Source organism: Thamnophis sirtalis, unplaced genomic scaffold (assembly GCF_051295495.1).
Source record: "Thamnophis sirtalis isolate CommonGarterSnake01/CBP01778 unplaced genomic scaffold, rThaSir2_p1.2 scaffold_8, whole genome shotgun sequence".
NCBI classification, from domain to species: domain Eukaryota; kingdom Metazoa; phylum Chordata; class Lepidosauria; order Squamata; family Natricidae; genus Thamnophis; species Thamnophis sirtalis.
In genome coordinates, this window is record NW_028261388.1 from 35,919,709 (window position 1) to 35,940,202 (window position 20,494).

General features: G+C 38.1%; 1 protein-coding gene across 1 annotated transcript in view; it reads left to right on the forward strand.

The window, feature by feature from the left end:
• TMPRSS7 (transmembrane serine protease 7) overlaps positions 1 to 12,041 on the forward strand; it is a 29,338-nt gene extending 17,297 nt beyond the window's left edge. Inside the window, exons 9-15 of the mRNA XM_087721453.1 lie at positions 1,853 to 1,960; positions 2,074 to 2,184; positions 3,585 to 3,701; positions 5,714 to 5,891; positions 8,710 to 8,978; positions 10,915 to 11,051; positions 11,793 to 12,041. Coding sequence (XP_087577579.1) covers positions 1,853 to 1,960; positions 2,074 to 2,184; positions 3,585 to 3,701; positions 5,714 to 5,891; positions 8,710 to 8,978; positions 10,915 to 11,051; positions 11,793 to 11,966 — 1,094 coding nt within the window. The 3' untranslated portion in view covers positions 11,967 to 12,041. The remainder of the gene's footprint in view (positions 1 to 1,852; positions 1,961 to 2,073; positions 2,185 to 3,584; positions 3,702 to 5,713; positions 5,892 to 8,709; positions 8,979 to 10,914; positions 11,052 to 11,792) is intronic.
• The last annotated feature ends 8,453 nt before the right edge of the window (positions 12,042 to 20,494 follow it).

The following is a 20,494-nucleotide window of genomic DNA, read 5'->3' on the forward strand; positions in this document are numbered from 1 at the left end:
GGAAAGCTGCCATGTAAATATTTTCCAAACGCAGTGCTGTGCAAGGAAAGACTTGGCACAGAGTCTCTTAGATTCACAGACAGATCTTCGTACTCCTGAAACAAAGAAATGAATGAAGAAATGAATTGTTTCCTGCAAAAGCCCACTACACTTTCACTCCTTTTATTTTCTATAGGAAGGGCCATTCACTGTCTACCTGTGGCTTTACTCCCAAGTTGACCCTGATTTCTTAGCTGTTCTTTTCTTCTGACAGCTCTGTGCATGCACACATTGGGAACAGGCTCCAGCTGTTCTTCTGCCTCACTGCTGTCTAGCTCTAAAGGCAGCTGAGAACTGCCAGACGGCTTTGGCCCCATCTCTGCCTCCAACGCAGAATTCTTGTCTGAGCCTTTCCCAACCTCCAGGATTGGCCCATGTTCCTCTCCAACCTCCTCACTGTCAAACTCTGCTGCCAGCTCCACTGGCCACTGGCGGGCCACAACAGATAGTTTAGAACAGAGGTGTCCAACCTCGGCAACTTTATGCCTGGTGGACTTTAACTTGAAATCCGTCAGGCTTAAAGTTGCCAAGGTGTAAGACCCCTGGTTTAGAAATCTAGCACAGCACGAGAACTAAAACTGTAACATATAGTGGGTATAAAATCAAATTGCACGTTATTAATAACAATATAGATAATTAGTTCATTTGAGGTGATTATTAACTTGTATTTTTTCTTTAATACCTTTTCATTGACATATGGACAGATGAGCTGAGTAATGCTACTAAATGTGCTGAGTAATTGGGAAGGGAAATCCCACTGTTGCTCATTTTCATGTGAAGGACCACAATGAGGAAGAAGCATGCCTCAGTCTCAAATAGATAGATGATGACACATCGAAAAAAATAATTTTCATGTCAGTCATGATCTTTTGCAGAATCCAAATGACCCCACTTGAGAACAGCCATTGTAATAATACAGAATTGGTTTTATGATTCTTTCAATCTCTATACGTTTACCCATGGAAAGATATGTAGTTTATTACTGAGTTTAGATTAGAGCAGAGGGGGTATTCAGCAGGTTCTGTCCAGTTCTGGAGAACCAGTAGTGAGACTTTTGAGTAGTTCGGAGAACCAATAAATACCACCTCTGACTGGCCCTACCCCCATCTGTTCCCGAGTCCAGCTGATTGGGAGGAAATGGGGATTTTGCATTAAACGTCCCCTGGAGTGGGGTGGGAATGGAGATTTTACAGTATCCTTCCTCTGCAGTGGGGTGGGAATGGGGATTTTACAGTATCCTTCCCCTGCCAAGCCCACCAAGCCAGGCCTACCAAGCCATGCATTGCCCACCAAGCCTCGCCCACAGAACAGGTAGTAAAAATTTTTGAATCCCACCACTGAATTAGAAGATAGAAATGGAGATCAGAAAGCTACAGAAAGAAGAAAATTGGAAATAAATATACTCAAGAGAGACATACTTGACTTACGGACATTTCTTGAATACATTGGGCTTCCCCATATCAAAATTGAAGTTCCATATAGCTTTTCTTAGTGTATATATCATGAGGAAAGATGAATTACAAATGAATCCCGAAAATAAGTACGTTTCAGTTTCTACTATTATGTTCTATTATCTCATAATTACAGCTTCAAAGTAATATTACTACAACTTTATTAAAAGGAATATTCCGTAGGACAGTTTCCCCTTTGAAATTAATAACAGTAGTGCTAGAGTACTATATAATCATGTTTATATTTGGGCTTATTTTCTTAAAGTTCCTGCTTGCTTTCTCATAACTTGAACTTTAATATGAGAACAGGAAGTTTATAGAAATCCTGAAATCACAGTGTTTCTCCGCCTTTTGCCTTTTAGCTTGTCCACTTGGGTCTTTTGAATGCCACAGTGGGTTATGTACTCAACAAATTCAGCTTTGTGATGGAATCAATGACTGCTTCGATGAAAGTGACGAACTGTTTTGTGGTTAAGTATCTGCAGTATGCAACATCTAAAATATAGTAATAATTCTAGTTGGTTGCTTTTTTTGTAATGTATATGCAAGTGATTTGTTGCTTATCTTCCTTTGTTTTTTTTAGACATATCACCCCAAAATTGTAGTAGCAACCTCTTAACACAGCATCATTCTTTTGTCTGTGATGGAATAAATAACTGTAAAGATGGTCAAGATGAATTACATTGCACAGAAAGTGAGTCTCATCCCACAATAATTAAATATATCTCATTCTGTATCCTGTAGCAGATTGGAAATTACCAGTAGATTTGTAGGCAAAAGTATTTGTAATTGGGGGCAAACAAAATGGCAGGCACTGTAGACTGAAGCCCCATCACTTTCTACATTTATAGATATTGTAGATGTACAATATCTAGAAACCCTTGGTTCAAATCTTGTCTTTGTTGTTGTTGTTGTTGTTGTTGCGTTTATTTATAGGCCGCCCTTTTCCCTGGGGGGACTCAGGGCGGCTAACAACTTATGGGAGGGGAAGACATACAATAACATAAAAATACAGTGTGTAGTTAAGATCAAACAACATTCATTCAACATTCGGGCGGGGGCAAACTATGATCTTTACCCCCAGGCCTGGCGGGATAGCCAGATCTTGAGGGCTGTGCGGAAGGTCTGAAGGGTGGTGAGGGTACGAATCTCCACGGGGAGATCGTTCCAGAGGGTCGGAGCTGCTACAGAAAAGGCTCTCCTCCGCGTAGTTGCCAGCCGACACTGGCTGGCAGATGGCACTCGGAGGAGGCCTAATCTGTGGGATCTTATGGGTCGGGAGGAGGTAATTGGCAGAAGGCGGTCTCCCAAGTACGCAGATCCACTACCATGAAGGGCTTTATAGGTAGTAAGAAGCACCTTGAAGTGCACACGGAGGCCAACAGGTAGCCAGTGCAGCTCGCGGAGGATAGGTGTTATGTGGGCGAACCGAGGTGCACCCACGATCACTCGCGCGGCCGCATTCTGGACTAGCTGAAGCCGCCGAATGCTCTTCAAGGGCAGCCCCATGTAGAGCATGTTGCAGTATTCCAGCCTAGAGGTCACGAGGGCTTTGAAATTCACTGGCAGGTTCATGTTGCTTAATGTTGTTTCTTCAACACATCTATCTTATCCTGATATACAAAAGTAATAGAGATTGCCTATCTCTTTCTAAAAACTAAGCATGTTTTGATCTAGTGAGTTGTGCAAATGTGTGGAAAACCCAACAGGAAATATAACAGCAGTAAAGTTGGAAGATTAAAAAAACATTCTAAAAAAGAAATGGAAATCATTCCTCTACTAATGCCAAGAAAACTATGTGGGCACTGCAGCATTTGGGATTGTGGAAGGGGCAGCATCTGTAATGGCAATCACTAGTTCCAAAATGAGGAATTCTGGGAATTGAAGTCCACACACCTGAAATTGCTAAGGTTGAGACAATCTGCTCTGGAGGATTCTTTCACAGATGGTGAATTGGTTTGTTTAGTTAATTTATAATTACTTATATATATTTATACCAAGGGTGAGGGGTGTTTACAAAAAAAAAATCTTGAATGATTGTTCTGACTTCTAGACAACTGAGATTGTTTGAACATTGCAGTTATTACTTTTTAGGCATTCCCTGTACCAGCAATACTTTTAAATGCAACAATGGGATTTGCTTCAGGAAACAAAATGCACGGTGTGATGGAATCTTGGACTGCCTTGATCGAAGTGATGAAAACAACTGTAGTAAGTATATTTGAAGGACATAGACAAGTATATTATATAATATATATTCATTGCCCTTTTGATCTAGTCCTCATTATTTTTCTAAAACAGATATAATTTTAATATTGATTTCTAATATTTAGATTGGTAGGTTTGCCCGTCAAACAAAGTTTGGAATTGACTACCTTCCTTTTCAATATTTCATTAAGATAGCTTTCAACTTCCCAAGAATATTTCATAACTAAATAATATACTTTGCAGGTCACATCACTAGGACAGAGATCATCTGGCCCATAATTAAAGTTAATCAGATATGAAGATAATTTTCCTTTATTTCCTTTATTGCCTGTTCACATAGTAATTTTCTGTACTTTCAAAGTATTCCAAGTGCATAAATTTACTTCCAGCCATATATACTAGAGCAGTGATAGCTCTAGCACTAGCACTAGTACTAAGACTTATATACTGCTTAACCAGAGCTTTACAGCCCTCTCTAAGCGGTTTACAGAGTCAGCATATTGTTCCCAAACATCAGGGTCCTCATGTTACCCACCTCGGAAGGATGGAAGGATGAGTCAACCTTGAGCCTGGTGAGATTTAAACTGCCGAATTGCAGTCAGCCAGCAGTCAGCAGAAGTAGCCTGCAGTAATACACTTTAACCACTGTGCCATCATGATTCTCAACATGAGGCGTATGATCCCAAGAGAAGCATGCAACATTTCAAGGAGACCACAGTTTAGAGCTGGGTGTCCAACCTTGGCAATTTTAAGACTTGTGGACTTTAACTCCCAGAATTGTCCAGCCAGATGAATTGAAATCTACAGATTTTACAGATTAACAGAGTTGGAAGGGACCTTGTAGGTCATCTAGTTGTCAAGGCTAGATACCCCTGATTTAGTTTAATTAACAGTATAGACGATAAAGTGCCTTTTTTACAGCTAATAATCAGCTAACAGAAGCAATGAGGGACATCACAATGATAAATGAGATTCAGAAGGTAGCAACAAACAAAAAAAGGTTGAGAATTCCTGTATGAGAGTACCCAAATGAAACATAGCAGTAGCACATGTATTTTCCTATTATAATATATTATTATGTGTTAATTTTTTTCATGGAACTGAAGCTAGGTAGCTGTCTTCTACCGTGACCCGACAAAAGCGCGAATGTCATAAGCGCGCCGACAACACCGCGGCGTTAAAACCGCGATGTCAAAAGCGCACTGACAACAGCGCGCCGACAGAAGCGCGATTTAATTTAAGGTAAGGTTTAGGGTTAGGTTTAGAGTTAGGTTTAGGGTTAGGTTTAGGGTTAGGTTTAGGGTTCCGTTACAGCGCGCCTCTGTCGGCGTGCTTTTGTCAGCGCGCTTTAGGGCTAATTAGTCGCTCATTCCTCGTGCTGTTTTATCACCGCGCTTTAGTCACTGCGGTTTAGTCAGGCGCGCTTTTGTTGTGCGCGCATTTGTGGTGGAACCGTCTTCTACAAGATCAAACCAATTTCTAAGTGTATGCTAGGCAGTGGCTTCTATAGAATTTCACCCCCATTAGTTTTTAAATACATATTCTCTAGCTATGCCACATAGCTGAAATGTGGCTGGATAATGCTTAGAGTAGAGACAAATGAACCGTCTCATGCATCAGGGTTTACAGGCTGAGATTCCAGAACTGCTTGCTAGGGTAAGGTTTTTGAGCCCTTTTGAAACATGTAATTTTTAGTGAGACAAAGGAGGAATTATTAAACACATAAAGAGTAACAAATGATGTCAATTTAATTTTAACTGATTATAATTCGTAGGAGCTAGGACTTTTTGTCCTGGCACAAGGTACCTCCTTGTCCTTTTCCCATCCATCATAGACTCTGGCAAAGGTCAGCTCCTGCCATTAGCCTGAAAAATTGGATACCCTTCTGGATATGCTGTGTGGCATTTTCCAAAACAAATAAGATAGCAATTCAGTTTAAATAAGTAAATGGTACCAGTTGCTAGTGCGGTTTTGCTAGGCAAAAACCATGCTAAATTGTTACATTCTTTCAAAAGGCTGTGGCAATACTAGATACAGCAACACTCACAACCGGATTGTGGGGGGTTCTGAGACCCACGAAGGAGAATGGCCCTGGCAAGCCAGCTTGCATTTTGCTGGAGTTGCTTATTGTGGAGCCTCTGTGATATCAAAGGAGTGGCTTCTCTCTGCTGCCCATTGTTTTCAGGGGAACAGGTAAGTGGATAAAATTATTATAATTGAGAGATTTTTCTTTAATATCATATTATGCATGTGATCTCTTGTAGAGCACAATGAGTTTATTATTTTCCCCTTAATCTGCAACAATCAGCCATACAATGCAATCATGACATTACCAACATCCAATTATAAAACTAGTTTAATAAGCACTGTTCTTAGCATTCCAATATCTCCCTTTCCTAGGGCTTCTATCTCCTGGATGCAAAAATCCAGATAACCACTTAATGAGAGCAACTATAGAAAATGTTAACTACTTGTTGCCATCTAGTGGTTGTGCAGATTTTTGAAGCCTGGATGTGATAGTCTTAACTCTTCCACATTAGCCTGTAAATTCTCTGTGGCTCATGGGTTATTCAGCTTCTTTAGTGTAAATAGAAGGGTTTTGCCACCCCCATATGTCAGATTCACTGTTACAAGGAAATGGCAGAGACTTAAAAAAAAGATAAGGACATCAAGAACTTCAACTGAATGTAGTCATGTATATTAACCCTAAAAGTTTTTCAGAAGCCAATGCAGAGTCTGCAAGTTTGTGTAGATAATAAATCAATATAGGATTCCTTTTTCCCCAATGTGAAAAGGCACCACAGAGGCATAACTGCAATACAAATGAGTACAGTAACACTATACACACACACACACACATTCAAGTGTATTCTTGCATGCACTCAAATCCATGCACAGACAGATAACCTGCTATAGTCCTGCACACAACTTTTCCCATATATCAATATTTGTCAAGGGCCTTTGATATTTTCATATTTTCCTGCTCATTTACTAAAGCAAACATCAAATTTCAAGAAGTTTTTGTTCTTGCAAGGCTAAAGACCACAGTCTTGTCTATATAGGAGTCAGGGGTTGTGTACTGAAAGGACTCAATTATCACAGGCCTTAGCATAAAAGGACTTTCTAGAGAATCAGCAGGGTAAATCCATTGTCATGTGGAAAGACAAATAGTACCATCCTTGGGTGCAAAACAAATGCTTCCCCAAAGATCCCAAGTGGAAGTTGCAACTTCTAATTACTTCTCTAATTGCTTAGTTGCTTAGAAATAGGGAAGAGTTCTTCAAGTTGTTCAAGTCCCAATTTCTCTATTTCTTTAGTCTTAGAAAGCCTTTTTCTTGTTCCTACTTCCTTTCCCCTCAGTTGCACTTTTTTCTGAAGCAGATAGATATGGATTGAAAGCTCTCCAAAAATTGTATTATTCTCTTAGTATTTCAATTAACTTGTGTATCATTTTTGGTACATCAGTAGTCACTTAAAGTGGAATAGATATCTATCTGTCTATTACCTGCTTGTTTTGCTCAAACAATTCATTTCATTTAAATTATTTCTCGGGTTGCTTCTGCAACTCTCGGTGGCACAGAATAACTAAAAACATAACTATAAGAGAAAAATAACCACATTACTGTAATGTTAATACAATGCAGCTGAGATTCTCAAGCAGTTTACATTATTCAACTACACAGTGGTACAATTGGCTCACTTGACATGCTAGTTTAATGCCTGAGGGAATAACCATATTTTTCAATCTTTTCAGAACACTGACAGGGTTGAGGCTCTCCAGATCTCAGGGGGATGATGTTCTGAAGGACAGGCACAGATATTGAAGTTAATTTCATTCGTTTTAGCTGTTACACAGCCCATTTTTACAGTAAATATGAATTTAGAACTTTTCTGGAATAATGTTAGTCTAAAGGTAAAGGTTCCTCTCACACATATGTGCTAGTCGTTCCTGACTCTAGGGGCAGTGATAATCTCTGTTTCAAAACCCAAGAGCCAGCGCTGTCTGATGATTCAAATAGATCGCTCTAATCAGACCTGTAAATTTTTACCCAAAGTTCATAATTTTTAATTGATTAATAAAAAAGTTCCAATTTAAATTATCAAATGCTTTTTGGGTATCTACAAACATTAATGCCAGCTGCTTTTCCAGATTTGCCTCATAGTATTCTAGTGAGTTCATAATAGCCCATGTATTGTTTCTTATGTATCTATTGGGCAAGATTCCATTCTGATCCGAATAAATAATTTTGTTCAATATTTTTTTGGCTCTTTTGGCCATTATTGTCACAAATATTTTGTAATCAGCATTGAGTAATGAGATTGGCCTATAATTCTTGATTTGTTGAGTGTTTACATCATCTTTTGGAATAAGTGTTATCAAAGCTTCCATCCAGGTCTTTAATAATTTTACCTGCTCTAGCACTTCATTGTATATATTCAATAGTAAGATTTCCAGTGGTGTTTGTATTTCTTTTTAGAACTCTGAGGGGATGCCATCTGGTCCTGGGGTTTTATTAATTTTTTTTTTGCTTTTGAATAGCTGCCTTTATTTCCATCATTTGTAATTTTATCATTTATCATTTCTTTCATTTCATCTGGTATTATAGGGAGATTTCTATCTTTAAAATATCACATAATATCTTCTTCCTCTATTCTCTCCCATCTATAGAGAGTTCCAAAGAAATTTTCAGCTATTCTCTTCTTCTCTTCTTCCTCTCTAGTTAAAGAGAGAGACAGATGATTCCCCCTGCATCTAGACTCTTAAGTAAAGAAAAAGAAACAAGACCTGTTTTTCACCTACTCAGAATATCATACGGACATACTAATTCTATTTTTCATTTGCTAGCATTGTACCTGTGATAAATAGAGATCACTAATGGAGAACAGCACTAATATGTAGGTATACATTTCTGTTAGTTCAAGCATTTAATGATAACCTTTTATCTTGATCGCATGTCATAGATATGTGAATGTTCAGTCATATATATTTGAATGTTCTGTTTTCATTTAGGTTATCAGATCCTAGAATTTGGACAGCTTACTTGGGAATGCACACACAAGGAAAAGCCAAATTTGTCTCCACCTTGAAGAGAATCATTGTCCATGAATATTATAACAGTCAAAATTATGATTATGACATTGCTCTGCTACAATTAAGCACCCCTTGGCTTGAAACAATGAGATGGTCAGTTGGGCCAATATGCTTACCTCCCACCATGCACAATGTGCATACTGGAGAAAAATGCTGGGTAACAGGCTGGGGACAGAAGCAGGAAACAAGTAAGCCCACTGCATTGTATCATTCATATATTTGTTGCCAATAAACAAAGGACTTACCGTATTTTTCAGAGTATAAGATGCTCCTTCCCACCCAAAGAGGGTAAAAATCTGGATGTGTCTTATACACTGAATACAGCATTTTTGATACCCTACCCCACACATCCCATTTTTTGCAAAAATTGATGTGCAGAGGGTCTGGGAAGCCTGCAAAGTGCTCCTGGGGACTGGGGAGGATAAAAATAAGCAAAAAATTGGCCCATTTCCCACAAAAATGGCACTTTTTGCCCTCCCAAGCCCCCAGGAGCACTTTACAGGCCTCCCAAACCCTCTGCACGTCCATTTTTGCAAAAAAAACAAGCCCATTTTCATGAAAAATGGGCTGTTTTTTGCCCTCCCTGGTACCCAGGAGCACTCTACAGTCATCCACACCCTCTGTATGCCCTCCTTATTTTTGCAAAAAAACCTGGCCCGTTTTGTAAAAAACAGACCGTTTTTTGACCTCCCCAAGCCCAAGTAGCACTTTGCAACCTCTCAAACTCTCTGCATGCCCCCTTTCCAAAAAAAATGGGGTGTACAGAGGGTTTGCAGAGTGCTCCTGGAGGGGTGGTTTTAATTTACCTCTTCAAAATCTTGGTGCGTTTTATACTCCAGTGTGTCTTATAGTCCGAAAAATATGTAGTCAGCAACATTAGAAAGAAGTGGTGCTTTCATGCTTAGAATGATTGTAGCAGGGTTGGAGAAATATATGGTCAGTTCTGCCCTTTTTTGTCTGTATTACAACAGAACAAAAGGAGGAAGGCTTGATGTTGGTTTTGCTATTCTAATCCTCTCCTCCTTCCCTTTGGAAACCCTTGGAAGCACTTAAAATATGTTATAAATAAAAATGTTTAATTTTTTTTAAAAAACCATTTATTATTAAAAAGTGGGAATCTAGATAAAATTTAAACACAAGAGCTAAAACAATTATTTCTGGAGTTTTTAAAGTGGCCAAAACAGCAAATACCGAAATCAGTGTTCAGTTTCATTGTGTCCATGTTAAAGGTGTAAATTCTATTCATTTTATTGCCCACTTAATAGAATGACAATTGGTTTATTATATATGATAAATCATTAGATCAAAGTATACATTTTCTTGATTTCTCAGTTTACTTAATCATAAAAAACTTTTGTACACAAATTTCCCATTTTGTACAGTAAATTTCTCAAGAAACTATTTTTAACAGATTTCTCTGGTAAGTTCTCTATTCTCCAGTGCAGCCTTTTAAATCTAAACTTTCATCTTTGAATCTATGTAATTTCCAGAAAAATACTTGTTCAAATGCATTTATTATTTTTATAAAAGAAATTAGGAGGAGGGCAAGCAGATTTAAAACCCAAGTAAGACATGCAATGTACTAGCAAACTCTGTTCAGTATTATCTGCTGTAAAAGCATCCAAGTCTCTCATAATTAAGATATAAAGATCTCATCTAGCATCAGTGATTCCAAGTATCTGTTCTTTCCTCAGAAATTCAAGCGTAAAAATCAAGCACTACCACGGCTCTTCAAATAATTCACTGCTATGGTGTTTTATATGTTGTTTTCAGGGGTGGGTTGTGGCAGGCAGTACTGCCGGTTTGCTTGTGTGCGTGCATGCGCAGTGCAATTTAAGTTTTTCTGCACATGAGCAGAACTAAAAAACAAGATGGCGAAGCCTGCAGCACCGCCTGAAGAATTGGTTTGGTGGCATAGCAGGTCTGAACCAGTATGAACCTACCACTGTTTCTATGAATTATGCACTATTCTACATTTTGCTGTGACATACAAAATACATAAATACATATGAAACAGTTTGTTGGTTCAATAAAATGGTGCTATATAATATCATCATCTTCAAAATTAAAAATGAGATACTGGAAATGTATTTTCTTGCATTATTATGTTTTTCCTCGATCCAGATGATGACACACCAACAATTTTACAGAAAGCAGAGGTGGAAATTGTGGATCAGACAGTTTGTCATTCAACATATGGACTTATCACAAGTCGCATGCTGTGTGCTGGAATAATGTCTGGAAAAAGGGATAGCTGCAAAGTAAGGATTTCAATTTTTTACCATGCATACTTGTTACCCCTCCCAAATAATCACAGACTTGAGAAACACCTAGAATTCATGGTTATAGATTAGACTGGGAATCTGGAAAAAAGATTCAGAAAAAAGGCTGAGGAAAATCCCTTTTGTACTGTCGCCAAGAAAATTGTATGTCATTTCCATAAAATAATGAGAAGTCAACTCATGAAATACTAATTTAAAAAATAAGAAACTTAAGTCTATTTTTTTCCACTTGTTTTTCTCTTCTCTTCTCTTCTCTCCTCTCCTCTCTCTGTGTTATGTCATAATGAACATTTGCTCAGAATTCTTGGGATTACAACTTCCAGAATGAACGAACCCAGCCAAGATGAACTTAATGACTCTAATAGAATGATAAGTTATTTAAAGAATATCTAGATCATATTTTCTACTGAGTAATTTTCATAGTGGAGGAGGAAATGGTTCCATAATCTGTGATAAACAATATTGTTTCACATTCTACATAAACTGAATTGCCATAGAAATACAATTCAAGTATAGAAAATTAGTAGTTGATAGAAAATTCTAGATTAATTTATAGTCCAATCTATTTTAATGACATTTGGTTTTTTTTCTTGTCAATTAAACCTTTTCCATCATTACTTGTACCAACAAATTTATTACTAAAATAATACTATTGTGCATACTACCTAGAGAAACATTGCTGTGTAAGCATTGTTAACTTTTAAAAAAATCTCTTTTTAGGGAGACTCTGGAGGACCTCTATCATGTCGAAATAAAGGTGACGGAAAATGGTTTTTGATGGGAATTGTTAGTTGGGGCTACGGTTGTGGAAGACCCAATTTCCCGGGAGTATATACAAGAGTGTCAAAATTTGCTACATGGATACAAAAATACATGCCTTCAGTTTTTAGTTAGTAGTGCTTATATTCCAGAGGATATGAAACATCTTCATTAAAACCTTATTTAATAAATTATTATGTTTTAATTGCACTGTGAATTTAATCTTCATAACTATAAAACCATGTGTCTTTGTGAAAAACATATGATATCATTCATCTTAAAATATATATTTTGTTACCATACTGCAATATTCAAAGGCAGAATTGGTTCAATCAGCTTCCTCCATCCCTCCTTTCTTTCTCCTTGCCTTTCCAGCATGCTCTAGATTGACCTGTTTTTGAGAACAGTTCAGAGTACAACTAATACAAAATGTGATGGTTACATTCTTAGTCAGGACAACCAATTATTCAATCAGTAGAACTGAACCTATTCTAGGTTGCTGCGTTGGATACAGTTCAGTTCCAGGCTCCATTCAAAATGTTTGTTACCACCTACAAAGTTATATATAGTGCAGAGGTGGGTTTCTGCCGGTCCGCCCCAGATCGGGCGAACTGGTAATGGCGGTGGTGGGAGGCTCCGCATACCCGCCCGGACACTTCTGCACATACGCAGAAACGTTGTGCGAGCATGTGAGTGTGGACGAGCAAACCGGTAGTAAAATAAATTGAAACCCACCACTGATATAGTGTGATACAGTTCTATAATATAGCAGACATTGCCTTGCCAATCATGATCTACCTTTTAGATATCATGAAGTGGACAAGATATGGGCACTTCATTTTGCATCATTCATTTTGGAGTTTCTGGATAGTCTTCAAAGGTAATGTCATACAGAGCACATTGAAGAAGCAACCTAGAACTAAGGAGAAATTTCCTAACAGAACAATTAATCAGTGGAACAATTTGCTTCCAGAAGTTGTAAATGCTCCAACACTGGAAGTTTTTAAGAAGAGATTGGATGACCATTTGTCTGAAATTGTATAGGGCAAAAAATGGACCAACCAGGCCCACTGGAAGTTGGAAAATGGGTCATTTTCAGCCTCCCCAGGCTCCAAGAAAACCATATGTGTATGCGCGAGGGGCAACGGGGTGTGTGTCATGTGTGCATGCACAGGTAGGCACAATGTAGGGGGCATTTAATTACAGATGTGGACACACCTGCACGGGCAATAGTTTTTGGCACCCGAGGGAAAAAAGGTTCATCATTGGTATAGGGTCTTCTGCCTGAGTAGAGGCTTGGACTAGAAGACATTCAAGGTTCCTTCAAAATCTGTTCTGTTCTGATTCTAGTGACTCACCAGAAATAACCATTATGTAAGCAAGAAACATTTGACAGACAGCTTCAAGACTGAGAAAATGGTTTGAACCTGAAGACGAACATGCATATACAACATTTCATTAGATGTGCTACTTGCAGAATTATTTATATAGTTTATATTTATATTATATATATATAGTTATACCTATACACAGGTAAATTTACTTAGGATAGGAAAAATAACCTAATGAAGCGGTGTAATATTTTTATTTCATTTGTCTTATGGATTGCGGGAATTATTTAAGGAACTCAATATTGATTGAGAACTTCATCCAAAATTGATTTTTCCTTCCACACTTTATTCTGTTTAAATTCAAATTGCTTTTGGTTCCATTTCAATAAAAATTGTAAGATTTATTACCAGTTCCCATTTTTGAATGACAAATTTGATTTATATGGGAAAACTCAGTGATTTCAAAGTCTGTCTTGAATTTACACCAGGTAGATTCAGTGACAAATTATTGAAAAGGATACCACCTACCATAAATTCAAAGCATATTTTGGAATGCCTATTTCAAGTCTTGGGAGGGGGGTACAAAGCTAAAAAATATTAGGATCAAGTATGTATTCTGATGCAGATTTTAAAAGTAAATGCATAATTGAAACTAGAGGTCTTTCTTTTGGATTTAATGGGTAAACCAATAGATACGCCTTATAGCAGTGGTCCCCAACCCCCGGTCCGCGGACCGGTGCCGGGCCGTGGAGTACCTGGCACCGGGCCGCGCAGCGGCCGGGGGCCATGCAACGGCCGACTCTTCACTCATGCAGTGCCGTCGCCGGAGGGGGGGAGCTGCGCGGAAGCACAGGAGCAAGTGAGGCGAGGAGGAAGAATCCCCCGCTACTACACCACCTCCGCCCCCTCCCCAAGTCAGCCGTCCCCTCAGTGAACGCCTCCGCCTCTTTCTCCTTTCTCGCCTCAGTCGGCTCGCCTGGAAGCGAGGCGAGGAGGGGGCGGACCATGCGCTGGAAGCGGAGCCCTTGGAGGTCCTGGCGGCTTCCCCGGCGGTCGTTGCTGGCCGCTCTCTTCTTTTTCTCGCTGTCCTCCTCGGCTCAGTCGTCTCCGAGTTGCCCAGGGAGGGGCGGCACGCCCGGGACGGAGACGGCGCTTCCCCGCCCGGCCTTGGCTTGTGAGAAGGAATGGCGGGAGAGGTAGAGAGAGAGAGAGAGAGAGAGAGAGAGAGAGAGAGAGAGAGAACGTCGGGCAGCCGAGGGCGGGGGGGTCTTTTGAGGGGAGATCCAAAATTTCGCCAACGGGCATCGGTGAAGTGCGCTCTTTCTCTTCCTCACAAAACACATTTCCTTTCCCCCCACGCGTAGTTATTGGCGATATGGACTCTTGGACTCTTACCCAGCCAGATCAGTATCAAACATTTCCCTGACCTCAGCAGAAGCGAGGTTTTTTCTTCTCCTTTCTCTCCTTAATACTGTATTCTTTTTACATTGCTATCCTCTGGCTTATTTAATTTTGCCCTTGCTCTTTTTATCTTTGACCTTGATTAATTCAGCTGTTTATTCCTTAAAATCTACATACAAAATGGAAGGTGGGATATGATTCAGGTGTGAATTGGGAAGGTGGATTTAAAACAACGCCCACTCACCCCTGCGCGCGCTCAGCGGGCCACGGTAAAATTATCAAAGGCTGACTGGTCCGCGGCGATAAAAAGGTTGGGGACCACTGCCTTATAGAACATTGTTTTTATATGTGACAACAGTAGCAACACTTTTATATGCCAAAGGTGGAAGGACATACAAATACTTACAATAGAAGAAATGATGAAGCTAAAGGAATTGGCATAAATGGTGAAATGGGCAGCCTTGATGAAAGAAAAAACTTTGATCAATTTTATTTTTACTTGGAAACAATTTTTGGACTTCTTGCAAGAAACTGAAAGAAATGAAGAATTGATTTTGAGATATAACGATTACAATTACATTAAAAAAGTAAATAAAAAGTGGTCTAATTACTGTCTAAAGTTGGATATTGTCACAAACAGGAAAAAGTAAAGCAAAGCAAAACAAAATTATGATAGAACAACATCCCATATTAGAAGAAAATGCTGTCTAAATGTTCCAGTATGCCAAACAAGATGTTTTATAACCAAATGGAGTCAAAACACTGCAGTTTTTTTTTAATAAAGTGCCCTTCCTATCTTGATATTTGTGCACAGTGAGACCTTTGTCACAGATAAACCTGGATAATAGCATCACTCCTATGTTGTGTGAGTATACATGAGCTGCAAGGCTTGTATTTTGCCATAGTATCATCTACAGCTCCATAAGTACTACTAGGGTTTTGACCAACTGGTGGGCACCAATATATTGAGGAATATGGAAAGACTGATCACGTGGAGCAGTCTAATGAGCATTTCTGAAATGGCAAATACCACAGAACAAAGCAGTGACGTGCAGTCAGGTGGTCAGGTGAGGCAGGAGAGATACAGCCTCACCATTCCCATCATGTAAAGAAAAAAAATGTAAAAGGAAAACGGCGAGAGCTGAGGTCAGGCTGAGCTAGTTGCTGTCTCACCATGGATGACTCTGCTTAACTGTTTAAAAAAGCCTCTAAAAGCCTCTTTTCTATGAGGCAGGAGAATTCTGTGCCTCATCTAGTCTGACTTTAGGTGTTTTATGATCACTTGAGCAGAGTTAAGCAAGGGTTAAAAGCCTAAAAATTCCTGATATAGGTGAGGCACTCCTTTTCCATAGTAGAGAGTGCTCATTTGGGTGGGGCTTCTTCAGAGGACCTGAGGCAAGAGCAGAGTTAAAATCCTCTCTGAAACAGCTGGAAAAGGTACATGTGGGTCGGAGGGAGGGGGAGGAATTCAAACTTCATCCTCCTGGTGCAGGGCTTTGGGCAAAGGCTGGAGGCAAGGACCCTGGCTCGCTTGTGCTCTCTCTCCCCAAGTGTAGTTTGATTGCAGGCAGAGCCACGTTGCCTTTTAAAACCTGTAATCAGTGAAGCTGGGCTGGATTTTTCCGGGGCTGGAGGAAAGTATGTGTGCTCCAGTAGGGCTCTTTGACTGGCTTCCTGCCTCCTCCTGTGGTCTCATCACTGGTGCTGTCCCTCCAGGAGATAGGAGAGATAGTCCAATCCAACTTGTGTGTGTGTGTGTGTGTGTGTTTGAGAGAGGGGGAAGGAGGGAGAAAGGGAAGAAGGAGGGGAAGGGAGAAGAAAAAGAAAGAAGGAAACTTCTTTCGCGAAGGAGAAAAACAAATGCTGTCGCTTTAAATTGGAACTGAGCATGCCTGGCTGTGGAATTCTGGGAGTTGAAGTCCACAAGTCTAAAAAAAATTGAAACCCACCACTGTGTCAGTGCCTCACCAGCCATAAACCTCACCACACGTCACTGGAACAAAGTCTTCTTCTTTCTCTACCCCCACCCCACCCTGTTATTTTGAAAAAACAACAAAAACAAAAGGCAGCAGTATGTGTGTGAATGATCATGTACTGTATTACACAGAATTTACTGAACAGTGAAGTAGTTACTAAATTTTACTGAGTTTACTAAGTTACTAGTTACTAAGGTTCTTGATAAATGACTGTCAGACTTTGAAAACCTGGTATCACTGGATCATGTTCAACAATTTTGTTGAATTAACATTAACTAAAATGTTTTAAAATTAGATTTTGAATAAATGTGCAATTAATTGTTACAATTTTGAATTTTACTGTTTTCCTTCCATCGTGCAAATCACCCAATAACATGACCCCCCCAGCCACACCCACCAAGCCGTTTGTTTGTGTGTGTGTGTGTGTGTGTGTGTGTATAAATAAATAAAGTGTGTGTGTATATATATAAATAAATAAAGTCACAACCCCTGGTATGCCCCAATTATGGGAGGAAGCTAACTGCTTCCATTCTCTGTCAATCGGCTCGTCACAAGAGTCCATCATGACAGAAACCCAATATTTTTACTGTTGCCTTTGTTATATTTGTGTTTTTTATTTGTGCTGATAAATAAATAAAGGGAGACTAGTATAGATCTATTTCAAGCTATTTAGCTCTCATCAGCTAGCCATACCCTTACTGGGATTCTGATACTGATTCATAGTGCTTTACAACCCTCTATAAGCAGTTTACAGGAACAGCAGATTGCCCCCAACAATCTGGATCCTCATTTTATCAACCTTGGAAGGATTTGCTTTATTAGAACCAGTCTGGTCTTGTGGTTAAGGCACTAACCACTAAAAAGCAGGAGATGATGAGTTCAAATCCTGCCTTAGCCATGAAAACCAGCTGGGTGACTTTGGGCCAGTCACTTTCAGGTCAACCCACTACACAAGGTTGTTGTTAGGGGAAAATAAGAGGAGGAAGGTGTGTTGGATATATTTGCTACCTTGAATTATTTATAAAACAGCAAGGTGGGAAACAAACAAACAAACAAATAATGGAAATATATGATACCGCTAAAAGGATTTTATTCCCAAGCAGCACTATTTTAAGCATTAAAACAGCTAACAAGTGATATGGTAAGAAAAGGGAAAAAAACAAGAGACTCAGTTTTTTAAAAATATGAAATATTATTTACAGAGTTTTCAAAAGAGCTATTGATGCCATCTTACATATAGATAGAATAGTGTTGTCTGAATAGCTAAGTGTTTCTCTCACACAAGCATTTTTATGTGTCTCCTGATTGTATCTAGCCAACTGGAAAAGAAAGAGTTACACTATTGTACACCTAGTGTATTTTCTTTCCCACCACCTAACACTGCGGATATTCAGACAGATTTTTAAGTCACAGAGCAAAGAAAAATCAAGTGTACAGCTATTAATTTTTGCTCATCTTTAACTACTCCAAGTTCCTTCAGGATTCAGATATAAAGAAATACACAGGACAAGCTAACAAAAATATTATAATGAAAATTAACCCTTCCAGGCTCTCCTCTATTATATACAGCATACCAATTCCCAGTGGCTCACACTTTCATGCAGGATTGGTAAGCTATTATTCTTCCTATCATTCATATTTGTATTTTTAAGCTCATAATTGTCCAAAATTAAGCTATGTATTTGCATTTTTCCAGTAATATAACAATAAATGTACAATAAAATAAGAAAAAGACAGCATGCTTTGATTTATTTGAATGGCTTTTCTTTCTTTTGTCCTTTCAGCAAAATATTTCTGCCCCTCAGAACCAGGATTCAAAAAATATTATATACCTAAAACATCTGGGCAAAAACTTGAGTATGCAGTTCTGGAAAAAATGTCTTTTAAAAATATTGCCTACAGCTGCCTTGGTTATCATTGTAATTTTTTTGGTTATGTACTATATTTTATGTAAGTGCATCCTTTTCAATGAAAAACTGAATTGATTTCCAATAATGCATAACATTCTGACCCTTACAATAGTGTCAGAAAAATATTATTAATATTTCTCCTTATTAGAAAAATCCAGCAGAATCAATACCACATTCCTTTAATAGTTCCAGTTTAACTCCCTATTTTTACATTATTGGGGAGGTAATAGAGTGGCAAGCAGAACAAATAGTCTAAGTAATTAAGTGTTAATAATTTGTTATGAATTTCCCACAACTTTTTCCAATATTCCCAATTTAAAGAAAACTAAATACATTTAGAAAGTCTGCTTTAACACAGTGAATGTAAGAAAACACCTTTATCACAATAAATTGCAGCAAAATATTATCCATATTTTACTCTCAAGTACACTCACTGACAATTTCCTCATTCACTCTTTTGAACATTTTGATTGTTTACCAATATGGGATTCTATGCTTTCAGCTCCGACTTTTTCTTACTTCTACATTGGTGGAAGTGTTGAAATTCCTAATCTGACTTATACAAATGACCTCATGAATCCCAATTCTCATGCATTTATACTGCAAGCTGAAGCACTACAGAATTATGTAAGTTTGTTTATGGAAAATATAAAAGAATTTTATTTTGTTTTGCAGTTCATTTAATAGCTTTATTTTACTACATTTATAATTTTTAAAAATATATTTAAAAGCTGATATTAATATATGTGATAAATCTAAAGCATAGGAATACTAGTTTGTTGGGAATTGAAGGCTATTATTTATGAAACTTTTAGTGTATCATTAAATATAGAGGGAAGAGTGCTCCAGACTGCAAATTTTGGGCAAAAAATGGTCCACTAGTTCTATTTTTATTAGTGGGCAAGAATATCACATTGATGAGTCTGAAATGGCAATATATTTCTAACTGTTACAAGGCTGGCATTATACAATATAAGCTTATTTTAAAAAATCCTTACAACCTGACACCCTTTCCACAACTTTCTATTATTTGCTATCATAGAATAATTTTTGTGAAATGACTGTAATCTATGTAATTTTAGATAGATTTAATATATTTTGTTGTAAGTACCATTAATGCAGACAATATTCTACACAGTAATTTCACTGTAATGACAAAACTCTGCATATATTATTAAAATAAACCACAATTGTAGCTCCTTCTTTATATCAAAACTTTTATTCATATTTTTTTACCTGTTTGTGGAGTTTTGTGTTATGGTTTTATTTTTTACAATAAAAACAGACACAAACACACACAAACACACACTCATTTTAATTTCTTCTTCAGTATAATAATACTGGTTTTCTTGCTCTTTCTCCCAATTTAATTTTATTAGTGAGATCAATATACTTTTCTGGCCCTTGGTTAAAAGAAAAAGGTTTGAAAGCACAAAGCAGCTTTCTGTTAGTTTGCATTTCCCAGCTGAATTGGTTGAGTCTCAAAGCTGTTTTGTACATGGATAACACAGGATCCCTTTGAAAGAATCAGTAGCTGAAATTTATACTGTTTGAAATTTATACTGATTTTGTCATGTCTATTTGGTAATGAAACAGCTTTATGTCACCTTATAAAATATATCACTTTAGTAGAAATGTATGTCGAATCATCTGTGATTCTGTGTCTAATCCGCTATATTTGGGGGGTGGAGGCTGGAAATAACAATAAAAATGATACAATTATACAGGACTTAATAATTTTCCCCCTTGTTCTTTATATTTAGCCTTCTAACTGTTTAACTGTCAGTTTGCAGAAATATACGGGTCTTCTGCTATAGGCAATTATTACTTGAAATCTGTTATTGCTGCATTCAGGTAAGTCATCCTTAAACTATGTAATTTTCATAAATAAAAGTATACATTGTCAGCCATGTATACTTATTTTCTACTCATGTTCTCAGGGAATCATGTTCAATAGAGTAGATGCTATCAGAAAGAGGTTTCATTCTGATTAGATTTTGCCAAAATTTATGATTAGTAGAATAAAAAAACAGACTTTTAAGATT